Here is a 19954-nt window from a genome sequence, read left to right as displayed (position 1 = left end):
AGTCATCCTATAGACATAGGACTGACTACATAATGTTGCTTTTAAATATTAACCAATCTTTGTATTTTTCATAATGCTGACTTGAATGTCCAAGAACTGTACAGACATCCTCTCAAGTAATTTCTTCTTATCTGTACCCCTTAGTTAAGTTGTGATTTACAATACTAACCAATTAGTTTCTCAAGCTTTAATTGATGTCCGGTCATGTAAAAAGCTATTTTTAGGGCCAATGAAAAAAGCTGGATAATTTCCTTTCCAAACAACACCCCAGTTAAAGTACAGACTCCCAGCTGATCTTGTGACCCACCACGCTCATGCATATGATGAGAATAGGGCTTATAAAGTATTAAAATAGGGGCAGATTCCTTCTCAATTCGTACCACATTGTCATCAACTAATGCCTTCATTCCTGAGTTTCATGGGGCTCATGAAGGCCTTGCAATTTGCATGCAAGAGCTTCATAAATGTTCAAAATTTGATGATGAGTGACACAACTTAGTCTCCAATGTTAGCTGAATCCTTAGTTGTGTGACTCTTACTCAGTGCCAAACATGCCTGGGTAATCTGGGTTGGGTTCATGTCAAAAAAAATGGCACAGCAAGGCAGAGTTTAAAAACTTATACTGGTTTCCTCATTGATACAGAGGGCCAACAGCACTCCTCCAAGCCCCACAATTATACCATGGTCTCTGCTCAGGCCTCCTGTTCCTCTTTCCTGAAAATAATTGATCCCCCACATGCTTGCATTCCGCACACCATCTCTGACACCTTACAATGCTACCATTGTGCCAGGGAGCACTTCCTCCAATCCACAGTGACTGCATCAGGGTCTCCAAATTCCTGATCACACCCCTTGGTCTATATATCATTTCCAGCAGGTTTGAATGAAATTCAACATTTTAAAAATTAAGTATGGCTTGGGAGATAAAATAGAACGGCAAGATTGATTTTTAACTGAAAACTGAGATTGAGAGACTTTAGTTGACCAAAGATATTAAGGGACAAAAGGATGTGGGACAAAAGTGATTTAACAAGATAGGTTCAGTATCAGCCAAGATTGTTTTGATCTTCCTTCCATTTATGTTCCAGTACAAACCAATGATATTGCTTCCCATTATCAAATATCTGGTTGCTTATACACAGCTGTAAAGCCCCTGCTGGAGAAAATACCTTCAATTCTAATTAGCATACAGTTTTTCCGGTTAACAATCAATTCATTTGTTGACCAATTGTGTTTTTTTGCGGCAAATGTAAGATAATTTCAATGGAAAGCAGGATAACTGGCAGGACTACTGTAAGCATGTATTACTTACCATCAGCCATAACTGGAAGAATGATGGCATGAGAGGTGGGGTATTGTTTGCCAACCTGACCACCCATGGGCATGCTGAGTGTGATGTTGAAGCTCTCATCCTCTTCGTACAGTGCATCATCGATGATGACAATGCTACAGAATTTTTCTGTTTCATCTTTGTCAAATCGAATTATACTGATGTGATCCTCCGGACGGGTGATGAAGTCAGAATAGGACAAGACAGTACTTGGAATAGTCCCCGTGGCTGTATCTGCAGGATAAACATGAATACGTTATACATATCATCGCTCCACACCAGATCTGAATCTGTCTTCTTTGCATAAAAGAACTTGAATTTATCTTGTGCATTTTCACAACCTCAAAAAACCAGTCAATTAAATCTTTTCTGGACTATAGTACCTGTTGTTATGTAGGAATAGACTGACGTTGTGAGTTGGAAAGATTCTGGGTCATTTGGGTCTAGTGTTGAGCTCCTTTTACTGACCATTCTTGTTCATTAGGTTCCATATACAGAGGTATGTGTTGGGGCAAGACTGTATTATTTGAATTATACAGAACGTTTATTCTAAGAGTTATTGTATTCTTTATGATAAAGAAAGAAAACAACTGGATGGACTTCATCACTTTCACTTCTTTTTCACAATTAAGCAGCTTCTTCTTGAACTTTTTCTTTCTTTGGTTTATGTTCTGCAACTGAGAAAAAAATCCCTTTTAATTGGAGTTTCTATTTCAAGGTGGAAAAGTGAGGCCAGCTTATGGCTAACAACTTCATCTGAAACCCTGAGATAACAAGGCGTAGAGCTGGATGAACACAGCAGGCCAAGCAGCATCAGAGGAGTAGGAAGGCTGACGTTTCGGACCTAGAGCTCTATACCTTGTTATCTCAGATTCTCCAGCATCTGCAGTTCCTACTATCTCATCTGAAACCCTGCTCATATTTGACAGCCATGGCAAATTCCACCATAGTATCTGAGAGAACTTGTGCTGCAATGGGAATTTTGTTCTCAGAACTTTCTCCTCTTTTCTTAAGTTTAGTTTTAATGAAGTGAAAGTGAAGAGAAAAACAATGGAAGAGATTATGATCAGCACTGAGTCATATCCAATTTATTTATCCACAGCTAGGTAAAATATCCTGCAAATATTAAATAGTTAAAAAACAGACAATTTAAATGTGTTCCTTCATATTCTGAAGTGCTGACATTCATCATAATGCAATGCTTTTGTATTTGATCTACGACTTGAAACAGTTAACATACCTCTCATTTGTACCTATCATATTTCAAATGTGTGATCAGTGATTGTCATGAAAGCCTTCAATTAAAATGGAAATAATGTGAGATTGGTCAGGCTGGCTGTGGTCGTCCTGCCTCAAAATGATACAGTGGCTTCGAAGGACCAGCCTGAGCTTGTGACGGTCAAGCAAATGTGATGCAAGTGCACTTACATCAACTTCATTTGATACATTTAGACTACACAATAAAAAAAGATTTTCGAATTATTATGAATAACTATTTTTAAATTTGAGATTTTATATTTTATAAAAATTGAAATTATCGAGGAGTCTAATGTAAAGAATACTGGAACTTCTTTTTATGAAAGAATTCAGATATTAATTTGATAATAGATGCTGTGGGAAGCTCTCTTGTTTTTCTAAAAAGGGAAAAAAAAACAAATTTTGAACAAGGACCATTCCATCAGTTTTTAGGTATGTATACATTCTAAAAACAAATCTGTCAGTCGGCATGGAAAGAAAGAGTTCAAACTCTGAGGGAAGTACAAAATAAAGTGAAAGTAAAACAGTTGATCTGAGAAAGTTAAACACATCAACGTCTAGTAGTAAACCAAACAGGCAGGTCTAGCAGCCTGACCCTCATGGGCAGGAAGCAAACTGTTACTGAGATTTTCTATGACCTCAACACTTAGAGAAATGCTTTCCCCAATGAACCACTGCTGCCGGAGGAGATTGGTTGACCTTTGGCTCCGTGACTTTCACTGTGACAGATGAAAATAAGTTGTCACAACAAACAAGTAGAAGTTAAAAAGTATTGCACTTTTCATGAGAAGGCAGTTATAACTTATAAAAATATTTTTAAAAAACTGCCTTATGGTTTGTAACACTACAAGACTCATCTACTATTAATAACATAATGTAGAAAGGGAAGATTCCTTCTAAATGACCTGTATTCATTTTAATCCAAAACAAAACTCTACACAGTTTAATTAGCTATTTGGCTAGGGGAGTGGTTAGCTCCATTGGCTGGATGGCTGGTTTGTTGTGTAGAGTGAAGCCAACGGTGTGGGTTCAGTTCCTATGTCATGAAGATTCTGCCTTTTCAACACCAACATTTTCCTGAGGTGTGATAACTCTCAAATTCAACTCACCTCCAGTTGTCTCTCACTATTGTCATTTTGTTGTAGTGCATAAAAGACAATGAAGTGTTTGATCAGCCATGGTCATATTAAACAGCTAAGCAGGCTCGACAAGCTGAATAGCCTACTCTTGCTCCAATGTTCTAAAGAGAGAGGAGCTATATATTTCTCTAGGACTACAGTTACTTTAATTATTGTTGCACAAAAGCCTTCATCAAATATATGCCATTTTGTAGTGTCCTTTATAAAGATGTTGAAAATTGATAGATTTAAGTATTTCTATTTGGATCAGATGTCCAAAAGGTATCCAGGGATCCCCTTTGGTTCTACATTGAGTTTAATGAAGCCCAAATTCAAACAGGCTCAATGTAATTTAACTACAAGAAAATAAAGCTTCTTGATAGTAATAAAGGAATTTTGCTGATGTAAAGCTATGATTTATACAGTTAAATAACTGTAGTGAAAAATCTTGACAGTTAATCCAAAAAAACATGCAACATTGAAACTAGTAGTCTTCAGTTGAAACATGCAAGTGTTCCAGTAAAAGAATCATATTTAAAACTCCAGTAACAGTATGGTAAGGTAGTGATGTCAGATGCATCAAGGCATTCTCAATTTCCATGTCCTTCAGCATTAGTAGCATCCCCTAACATGTCAAGAGCCAGATCAACGTTTTCAGGTAGTATTTACAAAGTTTTTCAGCTTTTTTCTAATGTTCACAATGTAATGTAGAGGTCACAAATGAATTCCACCTAGCAAGTCTCTCTTTATTAATCTGTATTGCATGCACAGAAGAAATAGCTGAATGCTAGAGAAGCCATGCTTTTCAATCTGGCCAGCAGTGATCCTCATCCACACAAATCTTCCATCTCACCTCTGGTCAGCTCCTGTTAATTGATTTTCTACTTTTGTGCTCCAGGGAGCATCGAGACTTTGGATTCACTGATACACATGTCATTATATGTGAATATACATGAAAACACATGTTTCTTGAATGTTGTCAAGATAAAGTTCTTGGATAAGAAACACCTTCGAACAGACCTCCATATGATTCTTCCAAACTTCTAATTTACTGTTCCTTTTCCTTCAACTTCCTTATCATTCCTCTGGTCATTTTTCAAAAAACAATATCCTTAGTGCCATCCTCTTCCTCGTTTTTCTGATTATTGATTCTACCAATACTTTCTAAATAACAGACCCTGCAATCCAAAGTAATTCATGTGAGAGGTGCCTTAAGGTTGTATAATGCTTTGGAAGAAATGTAAATATTTGTAAACTTACCTTGCGGTGTGAAGCAGATGACCATGAGCTCCTGGCTAAAATCACCTGATCTCTGCACAGGAATAAACACTTCACCAGTATCCTCCTCAATTGTGTATTCTGAGTGGGGAATGTAAACTGTTGATTCTGTTAAAAAGACAAATTAAAGTATTGATCGATGTCAGTTTTGAAATACACCAAATGCGTTACTTGTTACTAATCTAATCTCTTTAATATATTTGGAAACATTGAACTATTAATATCACGAAGCAGTTTCACTTAGGAAAATAAATAAAGGGTAAGCAATCCCCTTCAAATTAAGTCAGTCCCAATGCATGATGAGACATTGTAAGCAACATATTTCTAGCTTGGGCTAGCTGAAGGTAGGGTTTGTTTGAGGCGTGTGGGTAAAAGAGATGTCAGCATGTAATACAAATAGACTTTGACTGCACTCAAATACTCATTTTGAAATGGTATCAAAAGCTTCTGTATGAAACGCTCATGCTGGGCCTGTATCAAAAGTGGCAGTTTGCCTACCAACGTAACAGGTCCACAGAGGATGCCATATCCCTAGCCCTGCACTCATCCCCGGAATATCTGGACAACAAAGACACTTACGTCAGACTCCTACTTGTTGACTACAGCTTCGTGTTCAACACAATTATCCCATCCAGAGTGATCTCAAAACTGCGTAACCTTGGTCTCAGTTCCGCCCTCTGCAGCTGGATCCTCAGCTTTCTGACCCATAGGCTGCAATCAGTGAGGACAGGTAACTGCACCTCCTCCACAGTAACACTTAACACTGCACTGATACATCCTCAGCCTCCTATTGTACTCCCTTTACACCTACAACTGTGTTGCTAAATTCTGAATGAACGCCATCTACAAGTTCGCTGATGACATCACTGTAGTGGCACAGATATCCAACAATGACAAGTCAAAATACAGAAGGGAGATAGAGGTCTTGGTGACTTGGTGCAAGGAAAACAATCTATCTCTCAACGTCAGCAAAACTAAAGAACTGATCATCAACTTCAGAAAGAAAGGAGGAGAACACACCCCCATCTACATCAACAGAACTGAGGTTGAGAGAGTGAAGAGCATCAAGTTCCTTGGAGTGACGATAACCAATGACTTCCCACATAAATGCAACAATCAAGAAGGCACAACAACGCCTCTTCTTCCTCAGGCAGCTCAGGAAACTTGGCATGTCCATAAGATCCCTCACCAACTTCTACAGATGCACCATTGAAAGCATATTGTCCGGGTGCATAATGGCCTGGTATGGCAACTGCTGTGCCCAGGACCTTAAGAAACTACTGTGGTGTGCACAGCCCAGAGGATCACAGAAGCCAAACTTCCATCCATAGACTCTATTTACATGGCTCGTGGCCGTGGAAAGGTGGTCAACATCATCAAAGGCCCATCGCACCCTGGTAATGCTCTCCTACAACCTCTTCTGGCAGGCAGAAGATACAGAAGCCTGAACACATGCACAAGCAGGTTCAGGAACTGCTTCTTTCCAGCTGTTATCAGACTGCTGAATCGACTCTAGCCTCAAATAACGGAACAAAAACAAAGTTGCTGGAAAAGCTCAGCAAGTCTGGCAGCATCTGTGAAGGAAAAAACAGAGTTAATGTTTTGGGTCTGGTGACCCTTCCTCAGAATGTTCTTTTTTCGTTTTTTATCTAGCCTCAAATAACGTAATCTTCAATGTAACCTGTATGCCTCTAAGTCTTTTTGATCGGTACATCCTTTGCTTGCTGTGATCTGCCCGTACCACTCGCAAACAAAGCTTTTCACTGTATTTCGTTACACATGATAATAAAAATCAAATCAAATGCCTACTGACACCACATCAGATGCTCACTGAGAATTTATCAGACATGGCACATGGTTCATAGTCATCATTAGATTCTTAATTCTAGATTTTTGTGGAATTTAAATTTCACAACAGCAGGATTTGAACCTAGACCCCCAGAACATTAGCTGAGTTTTCAGATTAACAGGCCAACAATAATATCACAAGGCCGTCGCCTCCCCTTGGACTTTATTAGACGTTCACTGAAATTTTGTCAGATACAGGCATTGAGACTGCATTGAAACATGTAGCTTCAGACCCATCAGACTTACATCAGTAGCAGGAAAAATGCTAGAATCTGTGCATGTTATCCAGTTCAGCATGAAAAACAGATATCTATAGAATTTCTCAAATGATTAGAGGTTTGAAAGTTTAGATCTGAATGGGAGTTGGGTACCCTTGACAATAAGTCAGTGAAGGCTAACATGCAGGTGCCGTAATCTATTAGGAAGGCTAATGGTATCTTAGCCTTTATTGCAAGAGGATTTCAGTATAGGAATAATGACATCTTGCTACATCTGTGTAAGAGCTTGGTTAGACTGCAGCTGGAGTACTGTGTGTAATTTTTGTCTCCTCATCTCAGGAAAGGTATTAATGCTCCAGAGGGAAGGCAATGAAGGTTCACAAGGTTTGTCCCGGGATAGCAGAACTATCCTTTGAAGAGAGATTGGGCAAATTGGGCCTGTGTTTTTTAGAGTTTTGAAGAACAATCTCAGTGATCTCATTGAAACTTACAAAATTCTCAAATGAATAGATAGGGTAGGTGTAGGTAAGATGTTTCTTTGGTTGGGGAGTCTAGAGCCAAGGGAGCACAAGTTAAAAAATAAGGGATGCTATTTAGGACTGAGATGAGAATTTCTTTACTCAGAGAGTGGTGGATCTTTGGAATTGTCTTTCCCAAGAGGGCTGAAGAAGCTTAGCCTTTGAGCATATTTAAAGGATAATCCAAAGAGATTCTACAAAAACTTTAATAGCAAGAGGGTAACTAGAGAGAGGGTAGGGCCTCTTAAAGGTCAAGGAGGTCATCTTTGTGTTGAACTCCAGGAGATGGGAGAGATACAAAATGAATAATGTTTTAGCAAAGATTTGTGGGTAAGGTTGTTGACTTGCTCGCCGACCTGGCTTTTTTTTGTTCAGATGTTTCGACACCATGCTATGTAACATCATCAGTGAGGTCTCCAATGAACCGATGTTGTTCTACTCTGCTTGGAATTTATACTGTCCAGTCCATTATGGTGACTAGTGTCATTTCCGATTTTGTTCAGTATGGGTTTGTAGAGGGGTCTAATTCTATATGTTTGTTGATTGCATTATAGGTTGAGAATTCCCGTGCATGTCTATGTTTGGCTTGGACTACTGTGGTTATGTTGTCCCAGTTAAACTGATGGCCTTCATTGTCCGAGTGTACTGATATTAAGGAAAGTTCAAAGTGTTGCTTTGCTGCTAGCTGATGTTCGTTTATTCTGATGGCTAGTTTCCTTCCTACGAGACCACTTGCAGAAATATTTGCATCATCTATACCTATGGACGAGGTGCCTGATGACTGGAAGGTAGCTAATGTTGTATCTTTGTTTAAGAAAGATTGTAAGGAGAAACCGGGGAACTACAGACCTGTGCATCTAACTTTGGTTGTGGGTAAATTGTCGGAGGTGATTATAAAAGATAGAATTTATGGACATTTAGAGAGGCAAAAATTGCTTAGGGACAGTCAGCAACGTTTTGGTGCAAGGAAAATCATGTCTCACAAACTTAATTGAGACTTTTGAGGAAGTTACCAAAAAGATTGATGATGGCAGAGCAATAGGCATTGTTTATTTGGATTTTAGTAAAGCCTTTGACAAGGTTCCACATGGTAGACTAATTAATAAATTTAGGTCTCACGGGATTCAGGGTGAGCTTGCCAATTGGTTACATAATTGGCTTAACGGCAGGAGACAGCGAGTGGTGGTACAGGGTTGCTTTTCGGACTGGAGGCTTGTCACCAGCGGTTTTCTGCTGAGTCGGTTCTGGGTCCTCTTTTGATTGTCATTTATATAAATGAGTTGGATGAGAATATAGAAGGTACGGTTCATAAGTTTGTGGACGCCACCAACATTGTTGGTATAGTAGATAGTGAAGAAGCTTTTCTAAGATTACAAAAAGACCTTGATCAAATGGGTCAATGGCCTGAAAAATGGCAGGGGAGTTCAATCTGTATAAATGCCAGTTATTGCATTTTGGTACAACAAACAAGGGTAGGACTTATACAATTAATGGTAGGGCCTGGGTAGTGTTGTAGAACAGAGGGACCTAGGGGTGCAGGTACATAATTCTTTGAAGTTTGCATCACAAATAGACAAGATTGTTAAAAATGCACTTGGCACACTTGCCTTCATTGCTCAGTCCTTCCTGTACAGGAGTGGGGAAGTCATGTTGAGGTTGTACTGGACATTGGTGATGCCTCTTCTGGAATAAAGGGTCCAGTTCTGGTCACCCAGTTATAGGAAGGATATTATCAAGCTGGAGATAGTTCAGCAAAGATTTACCAGGACGTTGCCAACTGTGGAAGGTTTGAGTTATAAGCGAAGGCTGGATCGGCTGGGACTTTTTTCACTGGAGCTTTGGAGGTTGGCAGGCGACCTGATAGAGGTTTATAAAATAATGAAAGGTATAAAGAGAGTTAATGGTATTTGGCTTCTCCCTAGGATGGGAGATTTCAAGACTAGGGGACACATTTTTAAGGTGAGGGGAGAGAGATTTAAAAAAGACATGAGAGGCAATTTTTTGACACAGAGGATGGGTTCGCTTTTGGGATGAACTTCCTGAGGATGAGGAGAACTTCCTGAGCATGGTGGATGCGGTTACAATTACAACATTTAAAAAATATTTGGATAGATATTTGAATAGGAAATATTTGGAGGGATATGGGCCAGGAGAATACAGGTGGGACTAGTTTAGTTTCGGATAATGTTTGGACTGGTTGGACCGAAGGGTCAGTTTCCCTGCTGTATGACTCTATGACTCTAGAGGTTGATAAAATTTGTTTGATCATCAATGCTGTAATAATTATGAGGAGAGTGTGGGTAAAAGGCATTAAAATGTTCAATCATCCCAAACATGATTGTATTAAAGGCAGAGCAGGATTAACGTATTGAATGGCTTCATCTTATTCCTATGTTCTAATGGGACTAAGTCCATAAGACTATAAAATATAAGCACAGAAATAGGCCATTCAGCCCATTAAAACTGCCCCACCTTTTAATGGGCTCAGCGAGTACTGATAATCTCTAACTCCACTTTCCTGCCCTTTCCCTATAACCCTTAATTCCCTTACTGATTAAAAACCTGTCTGTCTCAGCCTTGAATTCACTTAATGACCCAGCCTCAACAGCTCACAACCCTCTGAGAGAAGAAATTCCTCTTCATCTCTGTCTTAAATGGGCAATCCTTATTTTGTGATTGTGCCCTCTGGTCCTACAGTCTCCCACAAAGGGAAACAATCTTTCTGCATCTACTCTACTAGCTCCCCTAAGAATCGTACATGTTTTAATAAGGTCATATCTCATTCTTCTAAACTCCGTTGAATACAGGCCCATTCTATCTAATCTCTCCTCATAAGACAATCCCTCCATACCCAGGATCAGCCCAGTGAATCTTCTTTGGACTACCTCCAATGCCAGTATATCTTTCCTTTGAAAAAGGACCCAAAACTGTTCACAATATTCCAGCTGTAGTTTGACTAGTGCTTTGCATGGTTTTAGCAAGAACTCCCTATCTTTGTACTCTATTTCATTTGAAATAAAAGCCAAAATCCCATTTGTCTTCCCCATTACCTGCTGAATTTGCATGCTAGCTTTTTCTAATTTATGCATGATGACTCACAAATTCCGCTGTTCTGTACCTTTCAGCAGTCTTTCTCCATTTAAATAATATGCAGTCTCCTCTATTGCCCATTCACTTAACCTATTTATATCGCTCTGCATTCTCTGTGCCTTCGTCACCACTTTTGCCTTTACAACTATTTTAGTGTTATTCAAAGATGTGGCTATAGTACATTCATTTTCCTTATCCAAACCATTCATATGTTATTTAGATAATTGTGGCCCCTAGTAATGATCCCTTAGGCATTCCACTAGTCACAGGTTGACATCCTGAAAATGCCCCTGTTGTCCCACATCTTGTGTCTTCTAGTAAGCTAGCCAATCTCCTATTTGGTCAGCTCAGTTGGTTAGATGGCTGCTTTGCATTATGAAGTAATGCCAATTGCATAGGTTCAAATCCCACATCACGTGAGATATCATAAAGATTCTGCTTTCTTAGGAGAATGCCCCTTGTCTGAGGCATGGTGATCCTCAGGTTAAACCACCATCAGTTATCTTTGTAGACTAACATGTAGAACCTTACAAATGCTTTCTGAAAATCCAAATGTATTACATCCACTGTTTCCTTTTTATCTATCCTGTTTCTTACTTCCTCAAGGAACTCAAATATATTTGTCAGGCATGATTTCCCCTTCATGACTCTGCTTGATCATATTATTTATTTTCAAATGCTTTGCTATTAAATGCTAAGCTAACTAATCTATAGTTACATGTTTTTTGTCCCTTTTCCTTTTTAAATAAAAGTTTTACATTGTCAGTTTTCTAAACCTCTGGGACCTTTATGAATCTAAAGATTCCTGGAAGATTAATACCAGTACATCCAGTCTGTTGGTGTTTTCTTCAGTATGCTAGGATGAACCCAATCAGGCCCATTAATTTCCCTGACAACAAGGTGCAGAGCTGGATGAACACAGCAGGCCAAGCAGCATCATAGGAGCAGAAAGGCTGATGTTTCGGGCCTAGACCCTTCATCTGCTCCTATGATGCTACTTGGCCTGCTGTGTTCATCCAGCTCTGCATCTTGTTGTCTCGGATTCTCCAGCAAGTGCAGTTCCTACTATCTCCCATTAATTTCCCTAGCACTTTTTCTCCAGTGAAAGTTGTTAACTTAGGCCTCTGTCTTCTTTTTTAAATATTTAAGGAAGCTCTTGCTGGCTTTCTTGATATTATTTTCTGTTTTATTCTCAAAGTTTATCTTCTCCCTCTATTATTTTGCCCAGTGTCTTTTGTTGGTTTTCATCTGTGTCACATTGTATATTTTTTCTTTCAATCTGATGCTCGCTCTTATTTCACTGGTCAACCATGGTTGTACACACTAAGAATGCTTCACAGACTCACTGAGACAGCATCAAACACGCACAGAGATTGCATTCAGCCCTCACAGAGACTATGTCTGACAGTCACTCAGTGACAGCATATTAAAGAGATAGTAGGAACTGCAGACGCTGGAGAATCTGAGATAACAAGGTGTAGAGCTGGATGAACACAGCAGGCCAAGCAGCATCAGAGGAGCAGGAAAGCTGACGTTTCGGGCCTAGACCCTTCTTCAGACCCTTCTTCCGACAGCATATTAAACACTGACTCACAAACAGACTGCATCAAACATTCGTTTGCAAACTGAACCTGTAGCAGACACAGCCTCATAATATGAGACTGCATTGAGCACTCGTACAGTGTGAATGTATTTGACACTTAATCGCAGAGTAAGATATTAACAGATTATCATCTTTATAATGGAACTGTTAGTGACATTCAAACATATGCTGAGTCTGTATCAAACACTCCCCTAGTGAAATTGTTTTAGTGCATATTAAAGATAAGGTTATGCAGAGCATAGCAGGTGAGAACAAAATTTTTAACTCTGCAGGGGTCTTACACTTATTTCTTTTGTCTTCTTACACCCTTTTTTCAAGCATTTACCCTTTCTCTACAGGTTCGTCATGTTCACAATGTCTTCATTGTAGATACTGCCACTGTGTCTTCCTCAGTGACTCATTGGGGCATTCACTGCAGTAACAGTACTCAGCAAATCCCTCAACTTCACATTCAATTGACAGTTTGACATTTATGCTGGACTTACCGTCACCAGGATCAACAATCTCAACTGTAGCAACCTCTGGGAATTCCAAAGCAGCCATGACAGGGTCAGAAAGAATAATCTGGAATGTTTCAGAAGTCTCATATTCATTATCAGCAAGTATTTTCACTCTCCAGGCAGCAGTGGACTGGCCTGGATTGAATTGGACCTGTTTCTGGGACTTCCCTTTGAAATCCTTATCTTTTTCAGCACTGCCGTCCTTGGTGGCAATACCTAGGGAAAAAAGTGCAAAAATAAATCTATTGTGGTCCTTTATTATGCAGCTTTGTTTTTACTACAATTTTAGTTTCCATGCCCTGAAAAAGTCAATTTCTGTGCTCTTAAGTGTTAGAAGCTGAATTGTTGGAGGTCTTCTGGCACAGTAGGGAGTATCCCTGCCTCTGAGTACAGATCTCACACCAGAATTAACAGGCAAGTAGATGTTTAAAATGCGGCCAAATTGGTCAAGGTTTAACTTATAATTATTTACAACATGCGCCAATGGCAGCTAGTAAGACTGGGTGAGATTCCCAGTCAGTCTAGTGATGTAAAGAAGATTGGAGTCTCTACTATCATTCTTCAGATCTCCAGACTACACATACTTGTAAAAATGTAGGGTCAGTTGGCTGAACAGCTGTTAATTAGATTGCTATTAATAAGACAAGGTTTCTATTTTGGCTAAGGTGGATAACGACTTGCATCTTGCCCAATCGGAAATAGAGGTCCGGCCTCTCTGCACGGGCAAAGGTGATATGTAAGGATGAGGTGAGAATGGAGGGGGAGGGAAAGGAGGATGGGAAGTTGGAGGAGAAGAATGAGAAGAAAAAGGCAGCACAGTGGCTCAATGGTTAGCACTATTGCCTCACAGCACCAGGGACCCAGGTTCAATTCCACCTTCAGGTTTCTGTCTGTGTGGAGTTTGTACATTCTCCCAGGTCTGTATGGGTTTCCGCTAGGTGCTCTGATTTCCTCCCACAGTCCAAAGATGTGCAAGTTAGATGGATTGGCCATGCTAAATTGCCCCACAGTGCGCAGGTTAGGTATGTTAGCCATGGGAAATGTAGGGTTACAGAGAAAGGGTAGGTGGATGAGTCTGGGTGGGATGCTGTTTGGAGCATCAATGTGAACTTGTTGGACCAAATGGCCTGTTTCCACACTGTAGGAATCCTATGGAATTTTTAATGGCATTCCTAACCACTATGAGGTTAAGCAGATTGGTAACTCACATCACCAAAATGATGCCTAGCTAACAGACAGAAATTAAAGTTCATTGCCTTCTTCCTGTCTTCTCAAACAAAACATACAAGTTAGGAACAGGAATAAGCCATTCTGCCCCTCAAGCCTGACTGCCATTCAATAATACTATCTCTAATCTGAGTACTCCACTGTTCTGTCTACCTCTAATAATCTTTCACCTCAAGTTCCAGATTCTCCCACAAGAGGAAACATTCACTCTGTCAAGATCTTATATAGCTTATCTTGCCCTCAGGATCTTATATGCTTCAATCAAGTCACTGTGTATTCTTCTAAACTTTTATTCTTCGAAACATTTTATTAGATATCATAATTACTAACTTTAACTTCATATTTACTCTTTGTCAATCATGTACTGGAACACCAGATCAGTTACCAGCCTTCCACCATTTAGATTTTTTTTTTATATTCCTCGTATCAAAAGGGACAAATTTACGCATTTCAATTCATTTATCAGATCTTTGACTCTCGCAACTTATCTTTATCTCTGCATAGGCTCCTCATGTCCTCTTGGCAACTTATTTTCCTACCTATCTCCATGTCATCAGCAAATATAGCAACTGTACATTTCATCCCTTCATTCAAGTCTTTCTGTGAATTGTAAATGATTGAAGCCCCTGCACCAGCCCTGTGACATACCACTTATTACACCTTGCCTGCCAAAAAAAAGATCTATTTATGCATACTTTCTGACTCCTGTTAGCTAGCCAAACCTCTTTCCATGCCAATATTACATCCCCCACTACGTGAGCTTTTATTTTCCAAAATAACCTTTGATATTACACCTTATCAAAGGCCATCTGGAAATCTAAGTGCAGTACATCCACACCTTTTCTGAATAGCATATCACTTACTCAAAGAACTCTAAAAAATTGGATAAAATGACTTCCCTTCCACAAAAGCATTTTGCTTCTGCCTGATTATCTTAAATTTTGTAATTGCCCTTCTATAACATCTTTAATAATAGCTACAAACATCTTTTCTCTGAAATACGTTACAATAACTGGCCTGTAGTTACCTGATTTCTCTCTCCCTCTCTTTTTGAATACAAGAGTTACAATCACTATTTTCCGATTTGATGGAACCTTTCTCAAATTGAGGGAATTTTGAAAATTTAAATTAATGTGTCAACAATCTCACAAGTTATTCATTTATGAGTGAAGTCCAACAGGACACAATGACTTATCAGTCTGCAGTGTCAACAACTTGCTCGGTACCACTTATCTGGTGATTATAATTTTTGAGTTATTTCCTCTCTCCCATTTCCTGATTTATAGTTTTTCCAGAATGATGATGGCATAGAATCCCTACAGTGTGGAAACAGGCCCTTTGGCCCAACAAGTCCACACTGACCCACAGAGCATCCCACCCAGACCCATCCCCCTATAATCCATCTGAACTACACATCCTTGAACACTATGGGCAATTTAGCATGGACAATCCACCTAACCTGCACATCTTTGGACTGTGGGACGAAACCAGAGCACCCAGAGAAAACCCACGCAGACACAGGAAGAATGTGCAAACTCCACACAGACAGACACCCGAGGATAGAATCGAACCCGGGTCCCTGGAGCCGTGAGGCAGCAGTACTAACCACTGAGCCACCGTGCCACCCGTTGGCTTAGTGATACTACTGTTACCTCACAGGGGCCCAGGTTTGATTCCTTGAGTGACTGTCTGTGTAGGGTTTACATGTTCTCCCTATATCTGCATGGGTGTCCTCTGGGTGCTCTGGTTTCCTGCCGCAGTTCAAAGATGTGCAGGTTAGGTGGATTGTGGATTGATCATGCTATATTGCAGTGTAGTGTGTGGGCAAAGTGGATTAATGATGGTAAATGCTGGGTTATGGAGATAGGGTGGCTTGCTCTTTGGAGGGTCAGCATGGGCTAAAAGGCCTCTATCTGCATTGTTGGGATTCTATGATCTTAATTATAACCTCTATAGCAAAGAACAATGCAAATATCTGTTCAATCCATTGGCCACATCCTTATTTCCTGTTATTAATTCTCTGGACTCACTCTCCACTTTGTTAACATATTTCTTCTCAAAATACATTGACAAACTTTTACAGACTTTTTATATTGCTATGTTTCTGCTCAAACTTTAAATATGCTTTTTTTTGATTTTTATATTCTAACCGATTTTCTGATCTGCCAACAATTTTAGTTCAATTATATGCTTTTTCCTTAAGTTAGACAAAATATTTAAGATTTTGAGTTAATCATGGATTTTTGGTACTCCCCTTGGAATTTTTCTTTCTCATTAGACTGTATTCTGTGAGATCTGATATATCCCCTTAAATGTTTACTGCTACATCTCTAATGATTTATCCCTTAACCTAATTTGCAGTTCACTTTAGCTAGCTCTGGTTTCATGCCCTTATTATTGCCTTTAAGTTTAAAATACCATCCTGGATCCACCGTTCTCTCCTTCGATTTAATGTACAATTATAGTCACTGACACCTAGTGATGTTTTCAACAATTCTATCATGAAAATGAGTGCAAAATGATTAAGGCGAATAAACATGGGTTGGAAAACAATTTTCTAGCCTTAGTCTGTGGCATGTCAGAGTAATTTGGGACAATGTCTCAATAAAACCTAGCTGTTCTTCACATGACTCCAAGTCCAATAGTCAGGATGTGTGGCTGATAATAAATCAGGAGATAGAAAAGGCATGTAAGAAAGGCACTAATACAATGATCATGAAGAACTTCAATATGCAAGTGGACTGGGAAAATTAAGTTGGTAGTGGATCCCAAGAAAAGGAATTTGTGGAATGTCTATGAGATTTATTTTTTGGAGCAGCTTGTGGAAGAGCCCACTAGGGATCAGAAAATTCTGGATTTGGTGACGGGTTATGAAGCAGATTTGATTAGGGAACTCAATGTGACGAAACCTTTTGGGGCAGTGACCATAATATGATAGAATTCACCTGGTAGTTTGAGAAGGAGAAGCTTAAATCAGATGATATGGTATTCTAGAGATAGTAGGAACTGCAGATGCTGGAGAATCTGAGATAACAAGCAGGCCAAGCAGCATCAGAGGAGCAGGAAAGCTGATGTTTCGGGCCTAGACCTTTCCAACTGAGTAAAGATAATTACAAGGACTTGAGGAAGGAGCTGGCCAGAGTTGATTGGAAGGGGAGCTGAGCAAGACAGTGCAGTACAAGGACTGAGATAATTTGGGAGTACTGCCAGGAAGAAGAAATATACTAAAAGGAGGACAAGGCAACCGTGGCTGACAAGGGAAGTCAGGGATAGCATAAAAGCATAAGAAAAAGCACACTGTGCTGTAGATTAGGATTGGGAAGCCTTTAAAAACTAGCAGAGGATAATTGAAAATTCAGTGGGGGGAAGAAGAAATGTGAGGGTAAGCTAACTGGTAATATAAAAGAAGATTGCAAGAGTACTTTTGAGATATATAAAAGATAACAGAGTGGACATTGGATTGCTGGAAACTGAGGCTGGAGAATAGTAATGAGGAACAAATAAATGGTGCAGGAACTGAATAGATACTTTGTATCACTCTTCATGGTGGAAGACACTAGTAGCATACCAGATCTTCAAGAGAGTCAGGACAGAGATGAGTGTCATGGCCATCATGATGTGAATGCTGAGGAAGCTGAAAGGTCTATATCCAGACCAGATGGACTACATCCCAGGGTACTGAAGAAAAAAGCTGAGGAGATTATGGGGGCATTGGTGATGATCTTTTGGGAAGTCCTGGAGTCAGGGAGGATTCCAGAGGACTGGAAAATGGCAAATGTAACACCCTGTTTAAAAAGGGAGGGAGGCAGAAGAAAGGAAGTTATGAGCAGGTTAGCCTGACCTCAATCATTGATAAAATTTTAGAGACCATTGATAAGGATGTGATTGCGGAGTACTTGGAAGTGTATGGTAAAATAGGACTGAGTCATGCCTGACAGGTCTATTGGAATTCTTTGAGAAGGTAACAATCATGTTAGACAAAGGAGAGCCAGCCACAATTTATTTGGATTCCCAGAAGGCCTTAAACAAGGTACTGCACAGGAGCCTGCAAATTAAGAACTCATAGTGTTAGGGAGCAAGGTACTGATATGGATAGAAGATTAGCTGAATGGCAGAAAGCAAGAGGTGGGGATAAAAGGGTCTTTTCAGTTTGGCAGCCAGTGACTAGTGGAGTTCCACAAGGGTTAGTGTTGGGTCCATAACTATTTAGGTTATATATTAACAACTTGGATGAAGGAACTGAGGGAATTGTTGCTAGGTTTGCAGATGATACAAAAGTTTGTGGAGGGACAGTTAGGAGGGAAGTAGAAGGACTGCAGAAGAACTTGGACAGGTTAGGAGAGTGGGCAAAGAAGTGGCAGGTGGAATACAATGCGGGAAATTTGAGGTTATGCAGTTAGGTTGAAAGAATAAAGGCATAAATTATTTTCTAAATGGGGAAAGGCTTCAGAAATTTTTCTGAAGCAGAAAGGGACTTTGACTCCTAATTCAGGATTCTCTTAAGGTAACATGTAGATTCAGAAGGCAGTTAGGAAGGCAAATGCAATGTTAGCATTCATTTCAAGTGGGCTAGATGTACTGCTGAGGCTCTTTAAGGCTCTGGTCAGACCATATTTGGAACATTATGAGCAGTTCCGCGCCCTCGTATGTAAGGATGGATGTGCTGGTGTTGGACAGGTCAAGAGGAGGCTTACAAGAATGATTCCGGGATTAAGGGAATGTCATATCAGGAGTGGCTGAAGACTCTAGGTCTGTAATTAATGGAGTTTAGAAGAATGAGGGAGGATTTCATTGAAACTTAAAGAACACTGAGAGGCCTGGATAGAGTGAATGTGGAGAATAATGTTTCTGCTAGTCGGAGAGGATGCGCGAGCACAGCTTCAGAGTGAAGGGATGACCTTTTAGAACTGACATGAGAAGGAATTTCTTCAGCCATACAGTGGTGAATCTGTGGAACTCATTGCCCCAGAAGGCTGTCAAGGCCAAGTCATTGAGTGCACTTAAGACAGGGATAGATAGGTTCTTAATTAGTAAGGGAATCAAGGGCTATGGAAAGAAGGCAGGAGAATGGGGTTGAGAAGCATATCAGCCATGATCAAATGGCAAAGCAGACCCATTGGGCTGAATGGCTTAAATCTACTCCTATTTCTTATGGTCTTATGGTCATCTTTGTGGTTCTGTTTATAAGGTACAAAATAAATCTGACCTTCAATTAATATAAATTAACTTAAAATACTGTTACCAATGAGCATTAATTTATAATCAGAAGCAAGGTCCTTCCAAAAATGATATTTCCTGAACACAACTGGACTCTAGCAATGGACCTGAACAAGATTCTTTGTTTTCAAGTTACAAAATGTTTCCTTTTGTCACCTTCCACCACAGCAATTTTATATTCTCCTTCTGGAAGGTGACCTACTACAAAAATGGCCTATAGGGGACCACTGATGCCGTTCTTTGGAAAATATTTGTAAAGTACGATTTTTTATGCAAACAGGCTTCAAGATTACTAATTAGGACTCTCAGAATGACCCTATGACCATAGGGCATAGAAGCAGAAGTATGCCTTTCAACCCATCACGTCCACTTTGCCATTCAATTAAATCATGGCTGATTTGATAACTCTCAAATCCACTTTCCTGCCTTTCCTCGATTCCTTAATCAGTCTATCTCAGCCTTGAATATACTTAACAACCCAGCCTTGATAGCCCTCTGCAGTATATAATTCTACAGATTTTCTGTCTTAAATGGGCAACTTCTTATTCTGACATTATGCCCTCTGGTCCTAGATTTTTTAACAAAGGGTAACAGCATCTCCATATCTATCCCATCAAGAATCAAATATTTTCAATAATGTATCCTCCCAATGCTTCTTGGGAGGCAAAGTGGTTATCTAAATACAACTTTTAAATACAACTATTCATAGCTTCTTTTCAATTGTAACATTATTAAGATATGCTTTGGATC

The 19954-nt window shown here is 39.7% G+C and overlaps 1 protein-coding gene across 1 annotated transcript in view; it reads right to left on the bottom strand.

Annotated features, from left to right (window-relative positions):
• frem3 (Fras1 related extracellular matrix 3) overlaps positions 1-19954 on the bottom strand; it is a 211929-nt gene that overhangs the window by 115555 nt on the left and 76420 nt on the right. The window contains 3 exon segments of the mRNA XM_048607471.1: positions 1313-1564; positions 4966-5091; positions 12746-12976. Of these exon segments, the coding sequence (XP_048463428.1) occupies positions 1313-1564; positions 4966-5091; positions 12746-12976 (609 nt within the window).

The sequence above is a fragment of the Rhincodon typus genome, chromosome 1, assembly GCF_021869965.1.
Source record: "Rhincodon typus isolate 14 chromosome 1, sRhiTyp1.1, whole genome shotgun sequence".
NCBI classification, from domain to species: domain Eukaryota; kingdom Metazoa; phylum Chordata; class Chondrichthyes; order Orectolobiformes; family Rhincodontidae; genus Rhincodon; species Rhincodon typus.
The sequence above is the reverse complement of the archived record's forward strand: the minus strand, read 5'-3'. Positions and strand labels throughout refer to the sequence as shown.